Source organism: Oncorhynchus mykiss, chromosome 21 (genome assembly GCF_057628025.1).
Source record: "Oncorhynchus mykiss isolate SJ-2025 chromosome 21, ASM5762802v1, whole genome shotgun sequence".
In the NCBI taxonomy this organism is placed as follows: Eukaryota; Metazoa; Chordata; class Actinopteri; order Salmoniformes; family Salmonidae; genus Oncorhynchus; species Oncorhynchus mykiss.
This window is the reverse complement of record NC_143042.1, coordinates 23,741,925-23,762,893: the sequence shown is the minus strand read 5'-3', so window position 1 is coordinate 23,762,893 and position 20,969 is coordinate 23,741,925. Positions and strand designations below refer to the sequence as shown.

The following is a 20,969-nucleotide window of genomic DNA, read 5'->3' as shown; positions in this document are numbered from 1 at the left end:
GATAAAGCCTTGCGTTTCTATTTTTTAACATTCGTTCTGAGCTGTTGGTGCATTTGAATTAGTAGACCTTCAGCAGCCTGCAGATGAGCTTCCCTGAGACGATTTCTGTAGAAATTCTTCGGTTGTACAAACACACAGTTTCATCAGATGTCCGGGTTGCTGGTCTCAGCCGATGCCACAGGTGAAGAAGCCGGATGTGGAGTTCCTGGGCTGGCGTGGTTACACATGATCTGCGGTTGTGAGGCCAGCTGGACGTACTTCCAAATTCTCTAAAACGACGGCGGCTTATGGTAGAGAAATTCAAATTAAATTATCTGGCAACAGTTCTGGTGGACAATGCATGCTCCCTCAAAACGTGAGACATCTATGGCAATGTGCTGTGTGACAAAACTGCACATTTTAGAGTGGCCTTTTATTGTCCTCAGCACAATGATCACAATGATCATGCCGTTTAATCCGCTTCTTGATATGCCACACCTGTCAGGTGGATGGATTGTCCTGGCAAAGGAGAAATGCTGACTAACAGGGATGTAAACAAATTTGTGCACAACATTTTAGCTCATGAAACATGGGACCAACACTTAAGATGTTATGTTCATAATTTTATTCATGATTACTTGCCACCCAGACAGATGGTTTTCTTAGTTATTTATTAAATTGGATCTTTGTGTCCAAACTCTCTGTGATCCTTTGTCGCTGTTCAGGACCTCAGCCTCCCGAATCCTCTGCCAAGGGTAATAATTATTTGCCAGTCGGCCAACAAACCATATTCTCCTTCTGCAATTAGAACGTCACACCAACACACAAAACAGTCATTGGAAGCCAGACTGTTGGAAGCCAGGAGGAGAAGAGAAGGCTGGAGTGATCTATTGAGAAAGTAATGCATGCAAAGAAAAGCACTTCAGCAGAAAGTTAGTGTTTAGTAAGAATATTTATTTAAAAATCAGTAGTTTAATACAGAAATAGTCATCTATAATATGGATTACCAGACAATCAGAACTTCAGTCAGGCTTTCATCTGATTTACCACCGATTCCAAAAATACAATATATTTTTTCCCCCATAAATGAAGTTATGCAAAGAAAATATACACTAGAAAAGCAATATTGTACACTGACACAAAATAGAGAACAAGTCAATATCTGAAGGCATCGCACAAATTCCAAGAAATCAGTGAACGTTTTTAAGGCAATTTTGTACAGTTATTTTCATAGATTTTCTTTTTCCAAAACACCCAATTATAACAAAAAGAACTGGTGCATCTCATGTAAAACTGTACATGCAAACATAGTGCACGTTATAAGTAGATATGATGAGCATACAATATATTATTTGTATATCTTTAGTAAACAAAGATCACGTGTGTCAACTCACATGGTCTGTTAAACTCTGGCGGCAAGCGCGCACGCACACACACACACACACACACACACACACACACACACACACACACACACACACACACACACACACACACACACACACACACGCGGCTTGGCAAGCAGATGGAAAGAGTTGTGGCACTAGCAAAGCAGTGAAAGAAAAGAATGATCCTTTCCATAGTAGTGTGAACTGAGAAAGCACTAAGAAATGAAAATGTCAGTAGTCCACGATGGTGACCATGGTCTCAGCGGTATGTGTGTCTGTGTGTGAGCGGTGTTCGTGTGCGTGTGCCTGTGTATATGCACGCGCACACGTGTGTATCCACACTGTGTCAGTAGCCTGTGGGTGGTTAATGGGAGCCTATAACGATCTCTAGACTGTGACCCAAAGTCCTAATGATACCTCCTGCTCTGCTCTGCTGCAAGCCCAGTGGGAGACTGCAGCACAGACTCAGACAAGCTGGGTTTCAAATAACACACTAGCTGTTCTCCACATAATGCATTTATTTTGACAAGAGCCACGTGGTGCACTATATGGATTTCGCTAGGGTTTCATATGATACACAGACTCAAGGCTAGGCTACAACTACAGATGCAGAGCGCCAATTATGGAAGGCTTTCAAATTTGTCAGAAAAACACGACAAAAGAAGACATCAGTGAAAGTTGTGAGAAAATAAAAATACAGTGTGTGTCTACTGTATGTCTTTTTTTAAACAAGGCAGAGGTTTCTTATCAAATATATGTTGTGTAAAATGTATGGGTTAAAATGACAGACTGTCATGTTGAATATACCGAGTGAGGTTATTCTCTTTCTAGGCTAGCCAACATCTCTCTGTATAGGTTTGGCACTGTGTTGACTCAGGCATGTAGCACTAATGCCCGTACTCTTCTGACTACATCAGAGGGTTGACCTGTTTGTCTACTTCTGTCCAGGGTTGTTCCACCTCAAAACACACAAGAAAGAGGATATATATTGGCATTTTCACACTTCGTGTTCAAATCAATGACGTTTGTCAAAGATGATTTGGATATGAAGCACGAAAATGCTAATATAGATACTATTGACTTGCATTGGATTTGTGCGACAAATGCTAAAAAGTTAGAATTCAAAACAGTGGCCAGGTGAACAAAACCAAAGAATGGGATGCTGTCGTACTTTGTCCATAGACTGCCTACAGGGTACGGAAACCAATATGTAATTTTGTAATTTGGGTGAACTATTCCTTTAACATTGACATAGAATGATGAAATGACATGGAACGACCCTCCAATGACATAACCCACTGGGCTGTATCCCCCTCTCTCACTCCTCTCTCATCCCCCTCTCCTCCTGCCACGCCAAATATTATTGGCTTGGAGTCGATCCTATTTAAGCATTGAAACACAGTCTATTGCACTCTGTGAGGCAGCGTCCACAGAGCTGCAGTGAGGCAGGAGGAGGAATTACACAGAGAGAGAAACAGAGGTGTTGCTATGTGGTTGAAGTGTGGCAAAGGGCATCGGTCTATCAGTAAGGATATGGCAACAGACAGAGAGGTAACAGACCGACAGTGGCACACATGGCAACAACTGCGAAACACATAAATGTGGTGTTGCAATGTCTGTTAATTAGATAAGGAATATTGATTGATATGTAACCAATCAAGTTATCAATTACACACCACCTCCATACAAGCACTAGCTAATAGTTATATTATGATAATAATTATTAGTATTATTAATAATTAAAAGGCAGATGATATAAACTCTAAGCCCATTAAGACAGCAGATTGAAGAGGATACCCTGGCTGTAAGTAGTAAGAGAGGGTTGACTGTGTATAATGGTTATGGGCCAGGAGTTTTTCCTCGGTGAGGAAAAACTCCTAGCCCTCAGTGGGTATTTGTTAATTGGTATTATGGGATGAGAATTACAATATTTAGGAAGAACACGTTGTCATGACAACCACCAGACACCATCATCTAGGGCCAACACATTCAGGGCTTAACATTATAACAATTAAATAATATTACATATTTATTGGCACAACTCAAAACAATAAAATTACCTTAACAAGGCAACTTAAAACAATATACTTAAGAATATCAGCTTCCAAGGCAAACAAGCGGTTAAGAGCATTGGGTCAGTAACCGAAAGGTCGCTGGTTCGAATCTCTGAGCCGACTCGGTGAAAAATCTGTCGACGTGCCCTTGAGCAAGGCACTTAACCCTAATTGCTCCTGTAAGTCGCTCTGGATAAGAGTGTCTGATAAATGACTCAAATGTAAATGTAATAATAACACAAAAGAACAAGAACCAAACAGAAGGAAAGCATTTGTGTTACTGTTTTTGACCACTGGGCTTCTGCTGTTGTCTCAAACTGGATCTGAGAGCAGGTGTTGTTATTTAAATGGATTGGAAGGGAATATGCTGTTGGTTGAGTCACTGTTGTTCTCGACACAGTGAGAAAACCCGTGGGCACTCGCAGCGTGGCTGGCATGGGCACCCTATCGCCAAGGCAGTTTAAAAAGGAGCAGAATGCGCTTCAACAACAGAGTTAAAAGTTAAAAACATGGAACCCCAAAGCCTGAGAGCAGTGACAGGCAGGGAAGTGTAGGACCACAATGCATGCTCTGACGATACACTCATGCAAACGGACACATAGTATAGTACAGTACAATACAGTGGCTACTTGGACCTGCACTGTTGCAACCTCAACCTGACTCCCGTGGCAAAGACAACACGCTGCGAGATAGAGAGAATATCAATTGATATTCCAAAGTTTCATACTGAAAGAAGTACGAATATTATATAAAAGTGTCCAATGATAAAAAATCATTATCATTAACATGTACTGTAAACATTGAGTGAGAGTTGGAAGAATAGAGAGACAGAGTAGAGAGAGAGAGATAGAAAGAGACCAGAGATAGAGTAGAGAGCGATAGAAAGAGACCAGAGATAGAGGGAGAGAGAAGGAAATACATTTCCAGTACAACAGTCAAGTGATTCCACATCCAGAGACAATAGAACCTTTTCGCCACTCTGCTCCTGAAAAGGCCAGTCCCCAGGAAATTCCTTCCTATCCTCCTTTCATTCTTCCTTCCACCATTCATCCTTTCCTTAACTCTGCTATTCCATGCCAGGTGAGCTGGGAAGACCAGACTCTGTCTATCTGTGTCCCAGAGAGTGTCTCCATTTGCCGATATACAGAAAGTCCAGACAGAGGAACGCTTGACAATGAAAGTAAACATGCCCTTATTGACTCCATCTGCCCGTTCCAAAGTAGAACCGCTCAGTAAAAACATTCTGCCAGTCAGTCAGTCTCCATTAGTGCAATGAGAGAGAGAGCGAGAAAGCCAAGAAGGCCTCTCCTATCACTGAGTGATGCAGAGAGGAGAGAGACAAAGAAATATTTGAAGAGGTGTTGTTTTAGACCATGGGGCATCTCCGCACCCTTCAGATCTGCGTCTGCAGGGGGTGTCCTGGGGGGGTATTTAATGGGTGTCCATCAGGGCTCTGGATAGGGTACCCTGGGGGTGTGTAGGGAGGGGGTGTGGGCAAGGGCTTGATGCCTCTGGTCCTCATGTAGGAGAGGAACTGGTCAGGGATCTCAGCCAGGACATCCTTGGCTAGACGGGCCATACTCAGGATGTGGTTCCCTGTCCGGTCGATGTAGTCTCTGAACGGGACAAACTGGATGACAAGAGAAAGACAAAAACAGGGCTGGAATTAGTGACAGTACAGTTAATATATAGGTTTGTTTAGCAACTAAATGCTGAATCCTAACTGGAAAACCGACAGAGAGAAGAAATGGAGCTGGAGAAATATACTCTAATATATACTAAAAATGTACAAAAATAAAAGTATAGGCAATATATAGTAGGTGTTAGGCCATTATGTATGAATTCTGCAAAATACTTCCAAAGACCTTTGAAAAATCTATGTTGAGACTTTTTGGACCCACAGTACAAGTAAAGCATTAATTTATTCATAACAGTTGGCAAATTCAGAGCGAGGTGAAAGAGGCCTAGCTAATCAGCTATCAAAAGCCTGTCGTTTCCCTCGTCTCTTGTTGCTATGTACAGTGCATTGCTAGCGAACGCTCAGTCGCTTTCATATCTGAACTAATGAGGCTGGGGCAGAGACAGTTTTATCACAGACGTGTCTTTCATAGGGGTCCTGCCTGTCTGTGTGTAGAGGCAGCTAACTATCCAGACTGACAGATTGTGAGGGTGTGAGTGGGCTAGAAAGAGCAGAACGGACCTCTTTCTAGCCCACTCACACCCTGTGTGTGTGTGTGTGTGTGTGTGTAGACCTCCTAGCCAGGTCCACAGCAGAGCAGCCTTGATGTTCTCTCTGTGTTAACAAGGCTCACTAATGAGCAGGGGGAGCGTAATGATCTAGCCCTCTATCATATCATCCACACAGAGGGAGGGAGGTGAGGGAAGAGGGAAAGAGGAGGATGAGAAGGAGGAGGAAGAAGAGGAGGAGGGAAGGAAGTAAAGAGGGAGGAAGAGAGGAGCCCCTTCTGTTGTCCAACAGAGCAGGGGAAGCCCTGATAGGAAACGGTGCCTAATAGGCTATTATCATATAATGGTGGCTAACCATTTGGAATAGCATGGAGGCTAGCCATTTGGCACAATAGCATAGCATGGAGGCTAGCCACATCAGGGCTCATGTAGCCTGGAGGCTAGCCACATCAGGGCTTATGTAGAATGGAGGCAAGCCACATCAGGGCTAATGTAGAATGGAGGCAAGCCACATCAGGGCTGGGGTAATGTCCTGTGGGCAGATTCTGTGTGTAGACAGGACTGAATGGGATGCGTCACAGGTTATTTGGATGTATCCGGATTTGGGCGAAGGCTGTGCTTAAACTTCTTCGCCTCGAGTGCTTCGTGCATGTGCCCACACGGATAGGAAGGGGGGGGGGCTTTGGCTGAGAATTTCCTTTTGCGAGGGTGGAGACTTCGATTATGCCGAAACTCTCAATTTCTAACACGTATGATCACAGAAGTTAATCAAGCAGCTGACCAAATTATGCAAGATTTGACCTCTTGGTTAACAGAGATTAGGAAAACCCTCTGCGGGGTTTCTGTCCATCTGGCCTGATGAAGGAGAGCAGAGCAGGTGGGAAGGATCTGAAGTCAGACCAGATGTCTGTCTGTCTAACGACACAGATGTTAACTCTAATGTACAAGCTACTACTATCTGTGTAAAGGTCTTTTTTGTGCTTTTTATGTACGATTCTGTTGATTCCCCCGTTCGGATTTCCTTCCCAATTTGTTTTCTAGTACTTCTAGTATCTAGATTCTACTACCATTGATCATCATTATGTGCATATAAACAGTATGTTGTAGCCTCTGTCCGTAGCCCTGACTGTTCTGTGCTATGCAATCAAGTGTATTTTTATAAAGCCCTTTGTACAATAGCAGTTGTCACAAACTGGATGCAGACAGTTTCTTTGTTTGTGAGGCGTATTCTAATGCTCCCAGAACCCTACCTATTTGACTCCATGCATCTGGCAGCCTAGCAGTGGAACAAACAGAAGGAACACGGCGTACCTGAACAATGTCCCTCTCCGCATATCTTCCTCTCGACGAGATCCTCACTTCATCCCCGTCCAACTCGATCATCGCTGAGGAGAAACATGATACTGTAGTCATCATCTGCTCAGTGGAGTGTGTGTGTGTGTGTGTGTGTGTGTGTGTGTGTGTGTGTGTGTGCGTGCGTGTGTGATACGCAGGTATGTGTATTTGTGCATCTGTGTGTGTGTTTCTTACCATCAAATTCTGCTGGTCCCACCCCTACGATGATAATCGACATGGGAAGACACGATGCCTGGATAGGACACGAGGAAACAAAGTTGAGTCCCATATTCTCCCCATTATGTCTGTGACATAACGTTGAGTCTGTCACACAGTATAAATATTCATAGGATTCTGTCAGACAGTCTGAGAAATGAGTTTTATGAGTGATGTTGACTGAGAACCTATACAGCCTACAGCCTATACAATAAAGTTGATTCACCCCAAGCTGTGTCTGTGTGTGTAAATATTCATGGCGTGTGTCTGTGAGATGTAGCATCTTCCTGAGGGCTGCGTGGGACAGGAACACCTCTCGGAAGTTGGGGATGAGAAAATAAATAAATAAAAGTCCCTCAACTCACACTCCCTAAACACTTGTGTGTGTGTGTGTGTGTGTGTTTGTCTGTGTGTGTGTGTGTGTGTGTGTGTGTTTGTGCCATAACCCCGCCCCTGCTCTCTCCATCTTTATGAGTGATGAGTTAGTTTGACTGAGGTGTTACCCCAGGGCTGTAGAATGATGAGTTAGTTTGACTGAGGTGTTACCCCAGGGCTGTAGAATGATGAGTTAGTTTGACTGAGGTGTTTCCCCAGGGCTGTAGAATGATGAGTTTTTCAGAATGTCTTGTTTACTTGTTTATCTAGGAACTGATCCCAAGTCAGCCTTTACCTCTCCCTATATATATATATATATATATATATATATTACTGTGCCCACTTCATCTCCCCTGACTATGATAATACAGACAGTGATGTCCGTACTGGCCATCTAGAGACTAGGGCCGGGATCCAATTAGATCGTGGAAAATTCAGATCAGATTTGGAAAATTGTCCTTTTAAAGGTCCGATTGATTGAGGTCAGGTCCGATTGATTTAAAGGTCAGATTCCGATTGAGCCGACATATGCAGGGTTTACCGTGAATGTGGTCTTCGCCAAAGTGGGAACATTGCTTAGCAGTTGTTGTTGTTCTTACGTTGACGATGGACTCCTTGGTCTGGGCCATGTCTGAGATGACTCCATCTGTGATGATGAGAAGGACGAAGTACTGAGAGCCATCATTCACTGACGCAGCATACCTACAGACAGGAGAGATAAACACAGAGTACATAGGTGAGCCACACAAGTGTTTATATTATCCATAAAAACCTACATTATACAATTGTCTTTATTTCCTACAGATGTAACCTTTCAAACCCGGCATGAACTGGCTGGGTAGTGATATTATTTCCGGCACCTACTTTACACAACATGGGCCCTGGCCTCTGACTGCTTCCTGTGCTTCTCAAACACACGTAAGGTGTGAGGAGAGACAAAACATCAGATGCTTGCAGCGTCGGATACAGAGACGAAGACAGAGAAGTCAATTGAACAGTTATTAAACTGCGAGGAGCGTGAGGCAAGGCAGAGAAGGAACGGAGTGGTTATTATTAAAACGTGGGGGCGAGTGGCACACGGCGAAACGAGGAGATGAGACAGAGTAGATGAGAGGAAAGGAGGGAGGGGGTAAGGTAGTGTTCTAGGATGGCACTAATGATTGTGGATTCTGAAAGCCACACACAAATTTTGCACTGGGTTGTCACCCCTCAACTCAATATTTCTACCTTGGCTTCCGAGCAACAACAAATACACACACACACACACACACACACACACACACACACACACACACACACACACACACACACACACACACACACACCTGTTAATCTCAAGTCTTCTGACAGCACCTTTACTTCATTAAGCAAAACTCAAGGACTGTGTGTGTGTGTGTGTGCGTGTGCGCCCACACATGTATGTGTGTGGGAAGGACTGTGTAGTCATTGTTCACTGTTCACTCACACAAACAACATGTTTACAGTCTAACTAAAGAACAGAACGTGACAAAAGTTTTTTTTTTTAAATACTGTTTTATGTAACAGCTCAGAAGCACCTTTTATGGGACTCAATTAACGTTAAAGTTCTACAGTGGAATGTTGTCACACTGATTATTTGTGAGATTATCTCTGTGAGCTGTGCTTGTGAGCTGAGTAGCATAGTCACACTTAAGAATTGAAGAATCTCGGTTAAGTGTCCGTTAGTCTGACCGTGTGGCCGAAACACTGTCACCAACTTATACTCAGCATAATACTCTGAGTTATGTGCCGAAACATCTACTTGCACTTATAAAAGTTGATCCATCTCAGTTAACTCTCTGTTAGTAGGCAGACTTCCTCTGTCGTCCTTTCTGCTCTCAGGGAAACGACTCAATCGCAACACACAGCCTGCGTCGCGAAAGGCTCATTGGAACGCAGAGGACAGTGAATCGATACACACGTTCAGGCCATCTTAGTTAGTATTGATCTACTCAGGACTCAGGAATCATGACATATGGCTCTATATAGACATATGGCTCTCTCATGCCTGGGAGATTTAGGTGTGCATTGGTAGGAATGTGATCTGAAATGTAATGAAGGAAGACCTGTAGATGTCGCCCTCTTTTTTTTATCACCCTGCTATGTGTATCCAGTCAGTTCAGGGAGTGAATCTAAAGACTCCACAATAGAAAATTGCGGGTAATATCATTTTCAAATCATAAATTGAATTTCAATTTGGTTCACAGATTCACTTAAATGAATCGAAAACTGAAGTGACCTTAAAGCTGTTTCAAGTACAGCTGTGTTCCTCATTGCCCCCTTACCTGGCCACATGGTTGATGACAGGAGAAAAGTTGGTTGGGCCGTAGAGGCAGACAGACTTCAGGCTCTGGTAATATGCCTCCATCACTCCATCTATACCTGCACAGTATGGGTTTTGGGGGTTGCCATTCTGGAAGACACAAAAAGAGAAGGAGGGTAGTTAAACATCTTTCATCAATCCCAGTTTTTCTAAAAAGAAAAATGTATGATCTTTCTAATTAAATTCTGAAGCAGGGGAATGAAGTAGGAGAACTAGGAAAGAAGAGACAGAGAGGAGGATAAATACACAGCTTTCATCAATACAACTTTATAGGCCCAGTCAGAGATATGGGAAATCCCTGCTGAGCATGCTGGAGGCATGTTCCTGTCTGAGTGGTATCCTACTGTTTACAGTACTCTGTAGAGCTGAAGACGGAAGGAGAGCGAGGGGGAGGGAGGGCATGGGAGGGAGGGCTGTCTGTGATCAATGTTTTTCTTTACAGAGAGGACAGTTACTGTTCTCCTTGGCAGTCATAGAGCTCAGTGGTAGTATTTTTTTTTTTTAGGACTTGGCATCCTAAGCCTCTACAATACAGCCACTAAGTAGACATTGGAACTTTGAGCCTCTGCCTGGAGTGCCAGATAGGTGGAGTTTGCTTAGGGTTTTGCCGCTCTTTCACTTGTCTAATTGCTTACGTTTCGATTGGTGCATCTGCAGCTTTTAACCAGATATAAACAAAACAAACCCGTAACCACGGCAAACGGTACATGTGCTCCATGCAGGGAGAAAACCCAAAATTTAACCAACCGAGCCAGGACTGAACAACTCTGGTGTTGGGGTACCCATCCAGCCTCTCTGAAGCCAAGAGCAGGGATTATCTTATCAGGGTTTAGGGGGTTAGAGGTCAGGGGTTAGAGGTCACTCACCAGGGCGAACTCATGTGAGACTCGTCCGTCGGGGGGCAGCTTGGCTCCGAAGCCCAAAGCAGGGAACATCTTATCACTGTCGTAGTCCTGGATGATCTCCCCTACAGCCTTCAGGGCCATGGCGTAGGCATTCATCTGGTAAGGACTCATGTAGTGGAGGGAGGTGGGCTGGGCTGGGTTGCCTGGGAAACAGGTACAGTAATGGTAAATAATGGGACAGTAATAACAAGGTACAATAATGGAACAACAGAGCCAGATATAGAAAGGAACGGCTGTGTCTCAAATCTAACTCCATTCCCCATTTAGTGCACTGCTAGCCCATGCTGTTTATGGTAGAAAGTGGTGCATTATATGTGGAATACAGTGTTATCTGAATTTTGCCCATACTTTTGCCCAGAAAGGTAGTTGAGTGTTCAACCAAAAGGCTGATATTTTTAGACAGCATAATACACCATTTCACCTTAGACCATGTTAGATCTCTTTCCCTGCCTTTCCCTCTATATAAGACTCTGGGTAGTGGGTACAGTACGAGTGACATGCATAACTACATGACCAACATGAGCAGGAGAATCATTTCACTTTATAGCACACTGGCTGTAGTGGTTATGAGCATAGTGACATGAACTTTAGATCTTTTAACGGCCCTATTGGACACACATCCATAACATCAGCTCCTGCACATCATATATTGGACCTCGTCAAATAAAAACAAGGAAGCAATAACCCTACGCTCATGAGTTATCAGTGGGTCTAAGTTTGAATTGAACCATCTGCTGTTATCTAAGAGATATGGTAGTCCCAGTCAACCTCACTATAACGTCTAAGAGACGGGTCATTTCCTTCCAGCCTTGCTATAACAGGTACACATTAAAATATACAAGAGAGGCACATTCATTCCTGTTATCACCACTAAGCTATCATCTCTTTTACAGCATTAGGTTTTAGCCTGCCCTACAATAATGGAGTAGGGCTATTACAGATCACCCCATATGCATACATTTAAACAGCCCTGGTCGAGCATTACGAGAAGTGTTGAGTGTGTGTGTGTGTGAGTTGCTCACCGTTTGAAGCGGTGAAATCAATTGCCACTGTGAAATTAATCTGGGTCCTGGAAGGTAAAAGCAAGACGAGATTAATTATTAATTTACCACACGCTAGCATAGACACACACACACACACACACACACCATAAACCATTGGCTTAATGAACTTTAGTAAACACAATAATGTTCTGATTATCATAGCTCAAGCAAGCAGGCAAGTTGAAACCACTCCTTGCCCTTGGTGCCTGAAGAAACAAAATCTAATTTAAATAGAGAACTTTCTAATCCCAAAAAGTCAAGACAAAAAAACAGGTTCAACAGATGAGCGCACACAGTGCTGATGTGTGCTGTGTGTGCCGTGCACTGTAGCTCACACATCCTCTTGTCCTCTCCACCACCTCCTGTATTTGAATAGATCAGGTACTGTAAGGAACCATTGGACTTGTCACCCTGTGACGCAATGTGGAGTGCACTGCACAGCCCGCAGACACATGTTAGTGCAGCAGACCTGAAGAAGCTTGTTTACTCATTGTGAGGGAGGGGGAGAACCAGACCAGGGGTTCTGTGCTCTCCTCTCCCCAGCTCTGAGCCACTCTGCCTGTGTTGGCTGTGGTTCAGGTCAGGCTAGGAGCCATGAGGCGGGTATGGATGGAAAGGGCCCTGGTCGGGCTTTGCGCTACTCTCTAGTACACACAGACACACACAGCCTGGGTCTACTGCTGGGAGAGGAAGGGGTGGGTGGGGAGTGATGCCTGAAGTACGGCACTGTCGCCTCATGTTAGGGCAGATAGAGTCTGGGAGGGGAGGAGGGGAGAGGGAGGATGAGAGGAGGGAGGAATAAGGAAGGAGCAGAGGGATGCTTGCATCATTCCCCCCGAGTTAAATCACAAATGTAGTGTTAAATCACTAATTTACGCTTCGTTTTGCATGCATGCTAAGAATGTGTTTGAGCCCATTTCTCATTATATATATTTTTTTCAACCCAATTTCGTGATATCCAATTGGCAGTTACAGTCTTGTCCCATCGTTGCAACTCTCGCAAGGACTCGGGAGAGGCGAATGTTGAGAGCCATGCGTCCTCTGAAACACGACCTCCACCATGCCGCACTGCTTCTCGACACATTGCTCGCTTAACCCGGAAGCCATTGAGCTCATTTCTTAAATAATATTTGTGTAGGAGTAAAAAGTTCCATCTGCTAGTGTAAGTCAATGTGCACATTATACTGGGCTATCCTGCATCAAACATATCATGTTTTAACTTCACTGAATTGTAATGTAACTCATGTTACATTAATTCAACTATTTTTTTCCCTCGGTACAATTCAGTGCCAAGATGTACCACTCAATATTTAAGAGCATTGGTATGCTGCAGAAGTCAGTGGAGAGGAGACCGTTTAATATTCAGAGAAAGGAACAGGGAGTCAAGTATTCAATGAGAAGAGGAGGTGAGACAGTGGTGTATTGGAGTCATATCTGGTCCAGCTCTCTGTGCCAAGAGGGAGACAGACAGACTGGCCCACCAGCCTGAATTATGGATCTCTCCTCAAACACACACACACACCCACACACTGAGAGTTTCCACCTTGCTCAGAGTGTGAGGACAGCCAGAAACAGGGGAAGGAGATGGATAAAGAGAAGAAAAAAAAAGAGGAGTAGAGAAATGTATCCTAGTCTGAAATGAAATATTACTCAGTCATTTCCATATACCTCAGAGACTGTAAATCAGTGGAGATACAATCTAATTATTCCCATTACAATGCAGAGGACTCTTGCTAAAGGTCAGCTGAAGCTTCTGCACCAATCACCGATGAGTGTGCACAGTGAGGTAAGAGTGAAACATCACCCCATTGGCTCCAGGTGTTGCCCCTGGCGATGCATGTTCCAGGAAAACTAGCCAGCCCGTTCTGACCTTAAAGGGGCAATCAGCAGTTGCGACATCAATTTTTTCACTAATAAATTAATGATATGTACCCATTTGTCCTTAAAGAATATCACTTATAAATAACTCATGAGCTTAGTTCAACTGTTGTACCCTCACCAGTACCCAAAATATAAGCTTGTTTGTAAACCAATGTTGGTAAACAAAGTAAATGCAAACAAACACTGTATAGCCTCAAAACATTGTTAAAACAATAAAGCTGATATCATGGATGGTCATCCATATATATGTCTATGAATTTGAGACAGTTAACATTTCTCCAGCCCCATCCCTCAGCTTTTTACCGAAATAGGGCTTTGTTATTGCTTCTACTGCTTATCGCCGCTTTAACCCAGCTCAAACAGCTCAAACAGATACGGAGAGAGAGAGAGAATTTGACTTTTAATATGGTCAATTTTTTAGCTAAGCTTGCCTTGAAACGTTATCTAAAAGCAACATTAAAGTAACGGATAGAAATTCAGCTCTTCTCAAGTGACGGTAAAGCAGGAAATCCCCAAGGAAGTGACTATGAGGACTTCATAGCAAACCATTTCATGTCTGCCTGTGATATTAGCTGGATCATTATCAGAGAGAGGAGAGGAGAAGCAGAGAGAGGAGAGGAGAGTGGAAGAGAGGAGATGGGGAGTGGGAGGAGGTAGGGGACAGAAAGGGGAAGAGAGGGGGGGGGGGGGAGATTTTCTCATGCTAAACAAACATCTAACATACTATGACTAACATACTGTCCCTTCCAGCCTTGTCTATGAGTAGTGATTCATAATAAGTAAATAGCACTACTGTTGGAGTGTTATTGTATTAGTGGCATCCATCTGCCCCTGCCAGCGGACATGGGAAACCCTGTAGGAGTAATTCGTACTGGTCCTGTGGCTAATTAAAATCCTCATCTGACCCCACTTGATTGTTTCATGCATAAATTAGGACTCCATCTCCCCAAGCGTAAGTGACGAGGCAGTCTATAGAGACACTACATGGGCTCACTTGAAAAAAACATGTCAATCCCAATGTCTTCCCTGGTTAAAGAAAGGTTAAAAAATAGAAAGAGTGGAGGAGTGTAAGCCATATTGAAGCTATCAGAGTGCAGGGGGATGAGGTGCGCACACACCCCGACTCATGCTTATGTCTCCTATATGATAGTATCACCCAGGGGCGATCAGTGCAGCACCTTTCTCTACAGCGCTGATGACCAATTCACAGAAAAATAAAAACATCTGGGGAAGAAAGAAACTTGTCTGGAGAGATGAGGAAAGATGAGCTAATGAAAACAATGGCAGTGTAAGTAGAGAAGATTAGGGTGAGCAGAGAAGCATCCTCCTTTTGTTCCTGGAGTGGAGAGATGGAGAGAGAGAGCGAGGGAGAAAGAGAGACAGAGAGAGAGGTGGGCTGGGTTAATGAGAAAGGAGGGGAGATATATGATGGGAAATGCCTATTGAACAGCTGGGACTCGGAGAGTGATCCATTCCTAGTGTTATTGTTAAAGCCCTGGGTGCTTCAACTGGACAAGGCTCTGACAATGTATGACAAACCATGGTACTGTGCAGTGGTGAGGGCACTGTGAAAGTTTAGAGAAGAAGGAAAGGAGGATAGAAGGAGGAGAAGAAGAAGACTGATTGTTTACATGCTGCCCACATAAGGTAACACCAGGACCCACTAAGGGTACATTGATGCGCGCTTAATACAACTTGAAAGCCGCACAAGCAGAACAGAAGGTTGGATTAATTCTGTTTCAAATGTACCGTGTTCATCCTTTTGAATACAATAACTGGTGTTGATACATTAACACTGAATGAGGGTCCCAATCCCACGCACACATGCACACACATAACAGCTGTGTACTGCCAGATAAGAGATAGGGGATTTACAACACACTACCCATCCATTCTCTATGCTAATTCCAATGCTAATAGTTGTGGTGCTTTCCCATTCACTTCTGAGCTAATGAAAATTAGCAGATTGGAGTGAGTCACTAACAATGGCTGCTCTCACTCAGAACCTGTCAGGATGAGGGCTTCAATACGCTCTTGGCTAATGAAGTGAATCTCCATACAGGTGTCAATCAAAATCTAAATGCTGTGGAGAGGAGAGACAACAAAGAATAGAAGAGAAGAAAATAAAAAGGGATTATATACTGAAAAAATATATAAATGCTACAATTTCAAAGATTTTACTTAGTTACAGTTCATATAAGGAAATCAGTCAATTGAAATAAATTCATTAACAACCTAATCTATAGATTTCACATGACTGGGAATCCAGATATGCATCTGTTGGTGGCAAATGCCTTAAAAAAAGGTGAGGGCATGGGTCAGAAAACCAGTCAGTATCTGGTGTGACCACCATTTGCCTAATGCAGCACGACACATCTCCTTTGCATAGAGTTGAATGTTGTCCCACGCCTCTTCAATGGCTGTGCAAAGTTGCTGGATATTGCCGGGAACTGGAACACGCTGTCATTCACGGCGATCCAGAGCATCCCACACATGCTCAATGGGTGACATATCTGGTGAGTATTCAGGCCATGGAAGAACTGGGACATTTTCAGCTTCCAGAAATTTGAATTTTACCCTCTTTTTTCAATCTTGTCTCATCACTGCAACTGACTAACAGGCTCGGGAGAGGCGAAGGTGGAATCAAACGTTCTCTGAAACATGACCCACCTAGCCGCACTCCTTAACAACCCCCAGCTTAACCCGGAAGCCAGCCGCACCAATGTGTCGGAGGAAACACCGTTCAACTGGCGACCGGAGTCAGCCCGCAGACACCCAGAACGCCACAAGGAGTCACTAGAGCGATTATGTTCATTTTCCCGTAGCTTATGCCTGCCCATACCATAACTCCCCCGCCACCATGGGGCACTCTGTTCACAACGTTGACATCAGCAAACGATGAGTATCTTGGCAAAGGAGAAATGCCCACTAACAGGGATTTGGAACATTTCTGGGATCTTTATTTCAGCTCATGAAACATGGGACCAACACTTTACATGTTGTGTTTATATATTTTTGTTCAGTGTAGATTATACCTACTAAAGTAACATGCTATTTCTTATCAAACAAGCCAAACAGATGAAGAGACACGAGGGGGTATGAGAAGGGTGTGTGAGAAGAGCTCAGCATGAAGCAGTTATTATGAAACATGAGCACTATAGTCCATTATCATCCATTTAGGCTTCAAAACAGCAAAAACATCGCTTTCCACTTCATTTAGTCACACAAACGTCAGGGTACACCACTTACCCTCCTTGGCCCACTCTGTCAAAAACACATACAATGTTGGGAGTTAGGAAAGTGCTTTTTATTCTACAACATTCAGAAGGACCTAGTTTTGTGTATGCATTTTACATAAGCAGAGTAAAAAAGTAAACTCCTGTCTCCTACACACTTGTCTCCAGTTACACTGTTAACCTCCATCACACTCATACACATTAAACCCCATCAATATACACAGAGTGTACAAACATTAACAACACCTTCTTAATATTGAGTTGCCCCCCTCCCCCATAGACTACAAGATGCTGTAAGCGTTCCACAGGAACCTCCCACAGTTGTGTCAAGATGGCTGGATGTCCTTTGGGAGGTGGACCATTCTTGGTACACACGGGAAACCGTTGAGTGTGAAAACCCCAGCAGCGTTGCAGTTCTTAAAACAAACCGGTGCGCCTGGCACCTACTACCATACCCAGTTGAATGGCACTTCAATATTTTGTCTTGCTCATTCACCCTCTGAATGCCACACATACATAATCCATGTTTTAATTGTCTCAAGGTTTAATCATCCTTCTTTAACCTATTTCCTCCCCTTCATCTACAGTACACTGACTGAAGTGGATATAACAAGTGACATCAATAGGGGATCACACCTGGATTCACCTGGTCAGTCTACATCTTGGAAAGAGCACGTGTTCTTAACGTTTTGTTGCACTCAGTGTACAGCACATATTACATGCATCCACAGGATCAATTCAGAGATGGTCACACCTCCATATCACTGTGGACAACGGCCATTGTGTTACATACAGTCAGGTGCATAATTACTGGCACTCTTGATAAAGATGAGCAAAAAATACTGTATAAAATAAATTCTATGCAAAAAAAATTATAGGGTTATTATTTTATAGTAATACAATTTCTCTGAGAAATAGATTTTGTGATAGCACCAATGCCGTTTATCAAACTCCAGGAGGTGCTTTGCAGTGGCGTGTTCAGAACATATATTAGCATAGAGCAGTAAATTCACTTGAAAGTGCCCTACAGAGTGCGAGTTATACTGTAACATTCGAGGAGGCACTTTTTTTTTTTTTTACGGGACCTCCTGTGTGTTTTTTTAATGGGTTTTATAGTAAAGACACGTACAGTTGAAGTCGGAAGTTTACATACACCTTAATCAAATACAATTAAACTCAATTTAATCCATTCAAAAATACCCTGTTTTAGGTCAGTTAGGATCACCATTTATTTGAAGAATGTGAAATGTCAGAATAATAGTAGAGAGAAGGATATACTTCAGCTTTTATTTCTTTCATCACATTCCCAGTGGGTCAGAAGTTTACATACACTCAATTAGTATTTGGTAGCATTGCCTTTAAATTGTTGAACAAGGGTGAAACGCTTTGGGTAGCCTTCCACAAGCTTCTCACAATAAGTTGGGTGAATTTTGGCCCATTCCTCATGACAGAGCTGGTGTAACAGTCAGGATTATAGTCCTTCTTGCTCGCACATGCTTTTTCAGTTCTGCCCACAAATGTTTTTTTTTCAGGTCTGCCCACGGCTTTGTGATGGCCACACCAATACCTTGACTTTGTTGTCCTTAAGCCATTTTGCCACAACTTTGGAAGTATGCTTGGCGTCATTGTCCATTTGGAAGACACATTCGCGACCAAGCTTCAACTTCCTGACTGATGTTTTGAGATGTTGCTTCAATTTATCCACACAATTTTCCATCCTCATGATGCTATCCATTTTGTGAAGTGCACCATTCCCTCACTCCCGCAACAAAGCACCCCCACGACATGATGCTGCCACCCACGTCCTTCACGGTTGGGATGGTGTTCTTCGGCTTGCAAAAGCCTCCCCCTTTTTTCCTCCAAACATAACGATGGTCAATATGGCCAAACAGTTCTATATTCGTTTCATCAGACCAGAGGACATTTCTCCAAAAAGTACGATCTTTGTTGCCATGCGCAGCTACAAACCGTAGTCTGGCTTTTTTATGGCGGTTTTGGAGAAGTGGCTTCTTCCTTGCTGAGTGGCCCTTCAGGTTATGTCGATATAGGACTCATTTTACTGTGGATATAGATACTTTTGTACCTGTTTCCTCCAGCATCTTCACAAGGTCCTTTGCTGTTGTTCTGGGATTGAGTTGAACTTTTCCCACCAAAAGCACGTTCATCTCTAGGAGACAGAAAGCGCCTCCTTCCTGAGCGGTATGACAGCTGCATGGTCCCATGGTGTTTATACTTGCGTACTATTGTTTGTACAGATGAACGTGGTACCTTCAGGCGTTTGGAAATTGCTCCCAAGGATGAACCAGACTTGTGGAGGTCTACCCTTTTTTCCCCTGATTTTCCAAAGATGTCAAGCAAAGAGGCACTGAGTTTGAAGGTAGGCCTTGAAATACATCCACAGGTACACCTCCAATTGACTCAAGTGATGTCAATTAGCCTATCAGAAGCTTCTAAAACCATGACATACTTTTCTGGAATTTTCCAAGCTGTTTAAAGGCACAGTCAACTTAGTGTATGTAAACTTCTGACCCACTGAAATTGTGATACAGTGAATTCTAAGTGAAATAATCTGTCTGTAAACAATTGTTGGAAAAATGACTTGTGTCATGCACTAAGTAGATGTCCTAACCAACATGCAAAAAGTACAGTTGGTTAAGAATAAATTTGTGGAGTGGTTGAAAAACAAGTTAATGACTCCAACCTAAGTGTATGTAAACTTCTGACTTCAACTGCATTTTGTGTGGTAAGCTGTTAGTAGCCCATGTGCCTCACCCAAATAATTTGGTCTATTTTCACCTCTTAATTTCGCCTACGTTACTGTTCTGACATGGTGGTGCATGTGTAGCCTATAACCTGTTTTTGAGAAACATCATATAATATTGTAAGAGTTTTCATTGTCTGCTTATATGCCCCTTTTATTTATCCTACGGTTCTGACTTGGTGTACAGGGAAAATACTGTGAGAGCAGCCCATGTTCTGCATTCTGTCGCTGTACATTACAAAAGTACTGAACACAGTAATATTGACTATGTCCACCGTAGCTCACTCATTAATATCGAAATTACAGAATGGCTCTTATCCGCACATGATTCCCTTATGCCATTGTGTCTACATCTCAATTGACAGTAGAAACCACATTTGTTTAAGCAAGTCAGTCATATCAGCTGTTTTTAAAAAAGGCAGTAAACGAGGCTGAAAGAACTGCCAGACAAGGCTCCGTTGATAGCCAGGTGTAGCGGAGCTAAGGATTCACCCCATTGTGCTGAAAAGAAAGCTCTGCTGTTGGGACATCTTTATGTAGGCCCTAACAGTTTGTGGGGACCGCGTGTCGTCATTATAGTGCAAGTAATGTATTGTTTAGTGTTGTGTAGTGGCTTTGCTGGCATGCATATAAAAAAAATTGGGGAGTTTGCCCCACCAAGATTTACATGCTAAAATCGCCACTGAACCTGACAGCGCTTGAGAGGATCTGCAAAGAAGAATGGGCGAAACTCCCCAAATACAGGTGTGCCAAGCTTGTAGCATCATACCCAGAAAGACTCAAGTCTGTAATCGCTGCCAAAGGTGCTTCAACAAAGTACTGAGTAAAGGGTCTGAATACTTATGTAAATGTGATACAAATATTTAAAAAATATACATTTGCAAACATTTCTAATAATGCATTTTTGCTTTGTCATTATGGGGTATTGCGTGTAGATTGATGAGGGAAATAGTTTAAAAAAATCTATTTTAGAATAAGGCTGTAAAGTAACAAAATGTGGAAAAGGTCAAGGGGTCTGAATACTTTCCAAATGCATTGTAGATGTACCGTTTACACCTTCTGTATCATGTGCATGTGACAAACTTTTATTTTTTTATAGTGTTTGTTTACCACAACACGACCTGTACCAAAGTCAGATAAGGATATAGGCCAAGGACTAGATCAAGTGTATTTTTACCTGGACTTTTTCCTTATTGCAGGCTACTACTTTCACCACTTTGGTTGTTTACGACACTAACTTACCATCTCTGTTTAGCACATGTTCTCAC

The 20,969-nt window shown here is 43.1% G+C and overlaps 1 protein-coding gene across 1 annotated transcript in view; it reads right to left on the bottom strand.

The window, feature by feature from the left end:
* Positions 1-912: 912 nt before the first annotated feature.
* Positions 913-20,969, bottom strand: part of LOC110500279 (copine-8) — a 117,704-nt gene continuing 97,647 nt past the window's right edge. The window contains exons 14-20 of the mRNA XM_036957690.2: positions 11,803-11,849; positions 10,742-10,923; positions 9,838-9,965; positions 8,134-8,236; positions 7,139-7,196; positions 6,920-6,993; positions 913-5,051 (exon numbers count right to left, since the gene is read on the bottom strand). Coding sequence (XP_036813585.1) covers positions 4,815-5,051; positions 6,920-6,993; positions 7,139-7,196; positions 8,134-8,236; positions 9,838-9,965; positions 10,742-10,923; positions 11,803-11,849 — 829 coding nt within the window. The 3' untranslated portion in view covers positions 913-4,814. The remainder of the gene's footprint in view (positions 5,052-6,919; positions 6,994-7,138; positions 7,197-8,133; positions 8,237-9,837; positions 9,966-10,741; positions 10,924-11,802; positions 11,850-20,969) is intronic.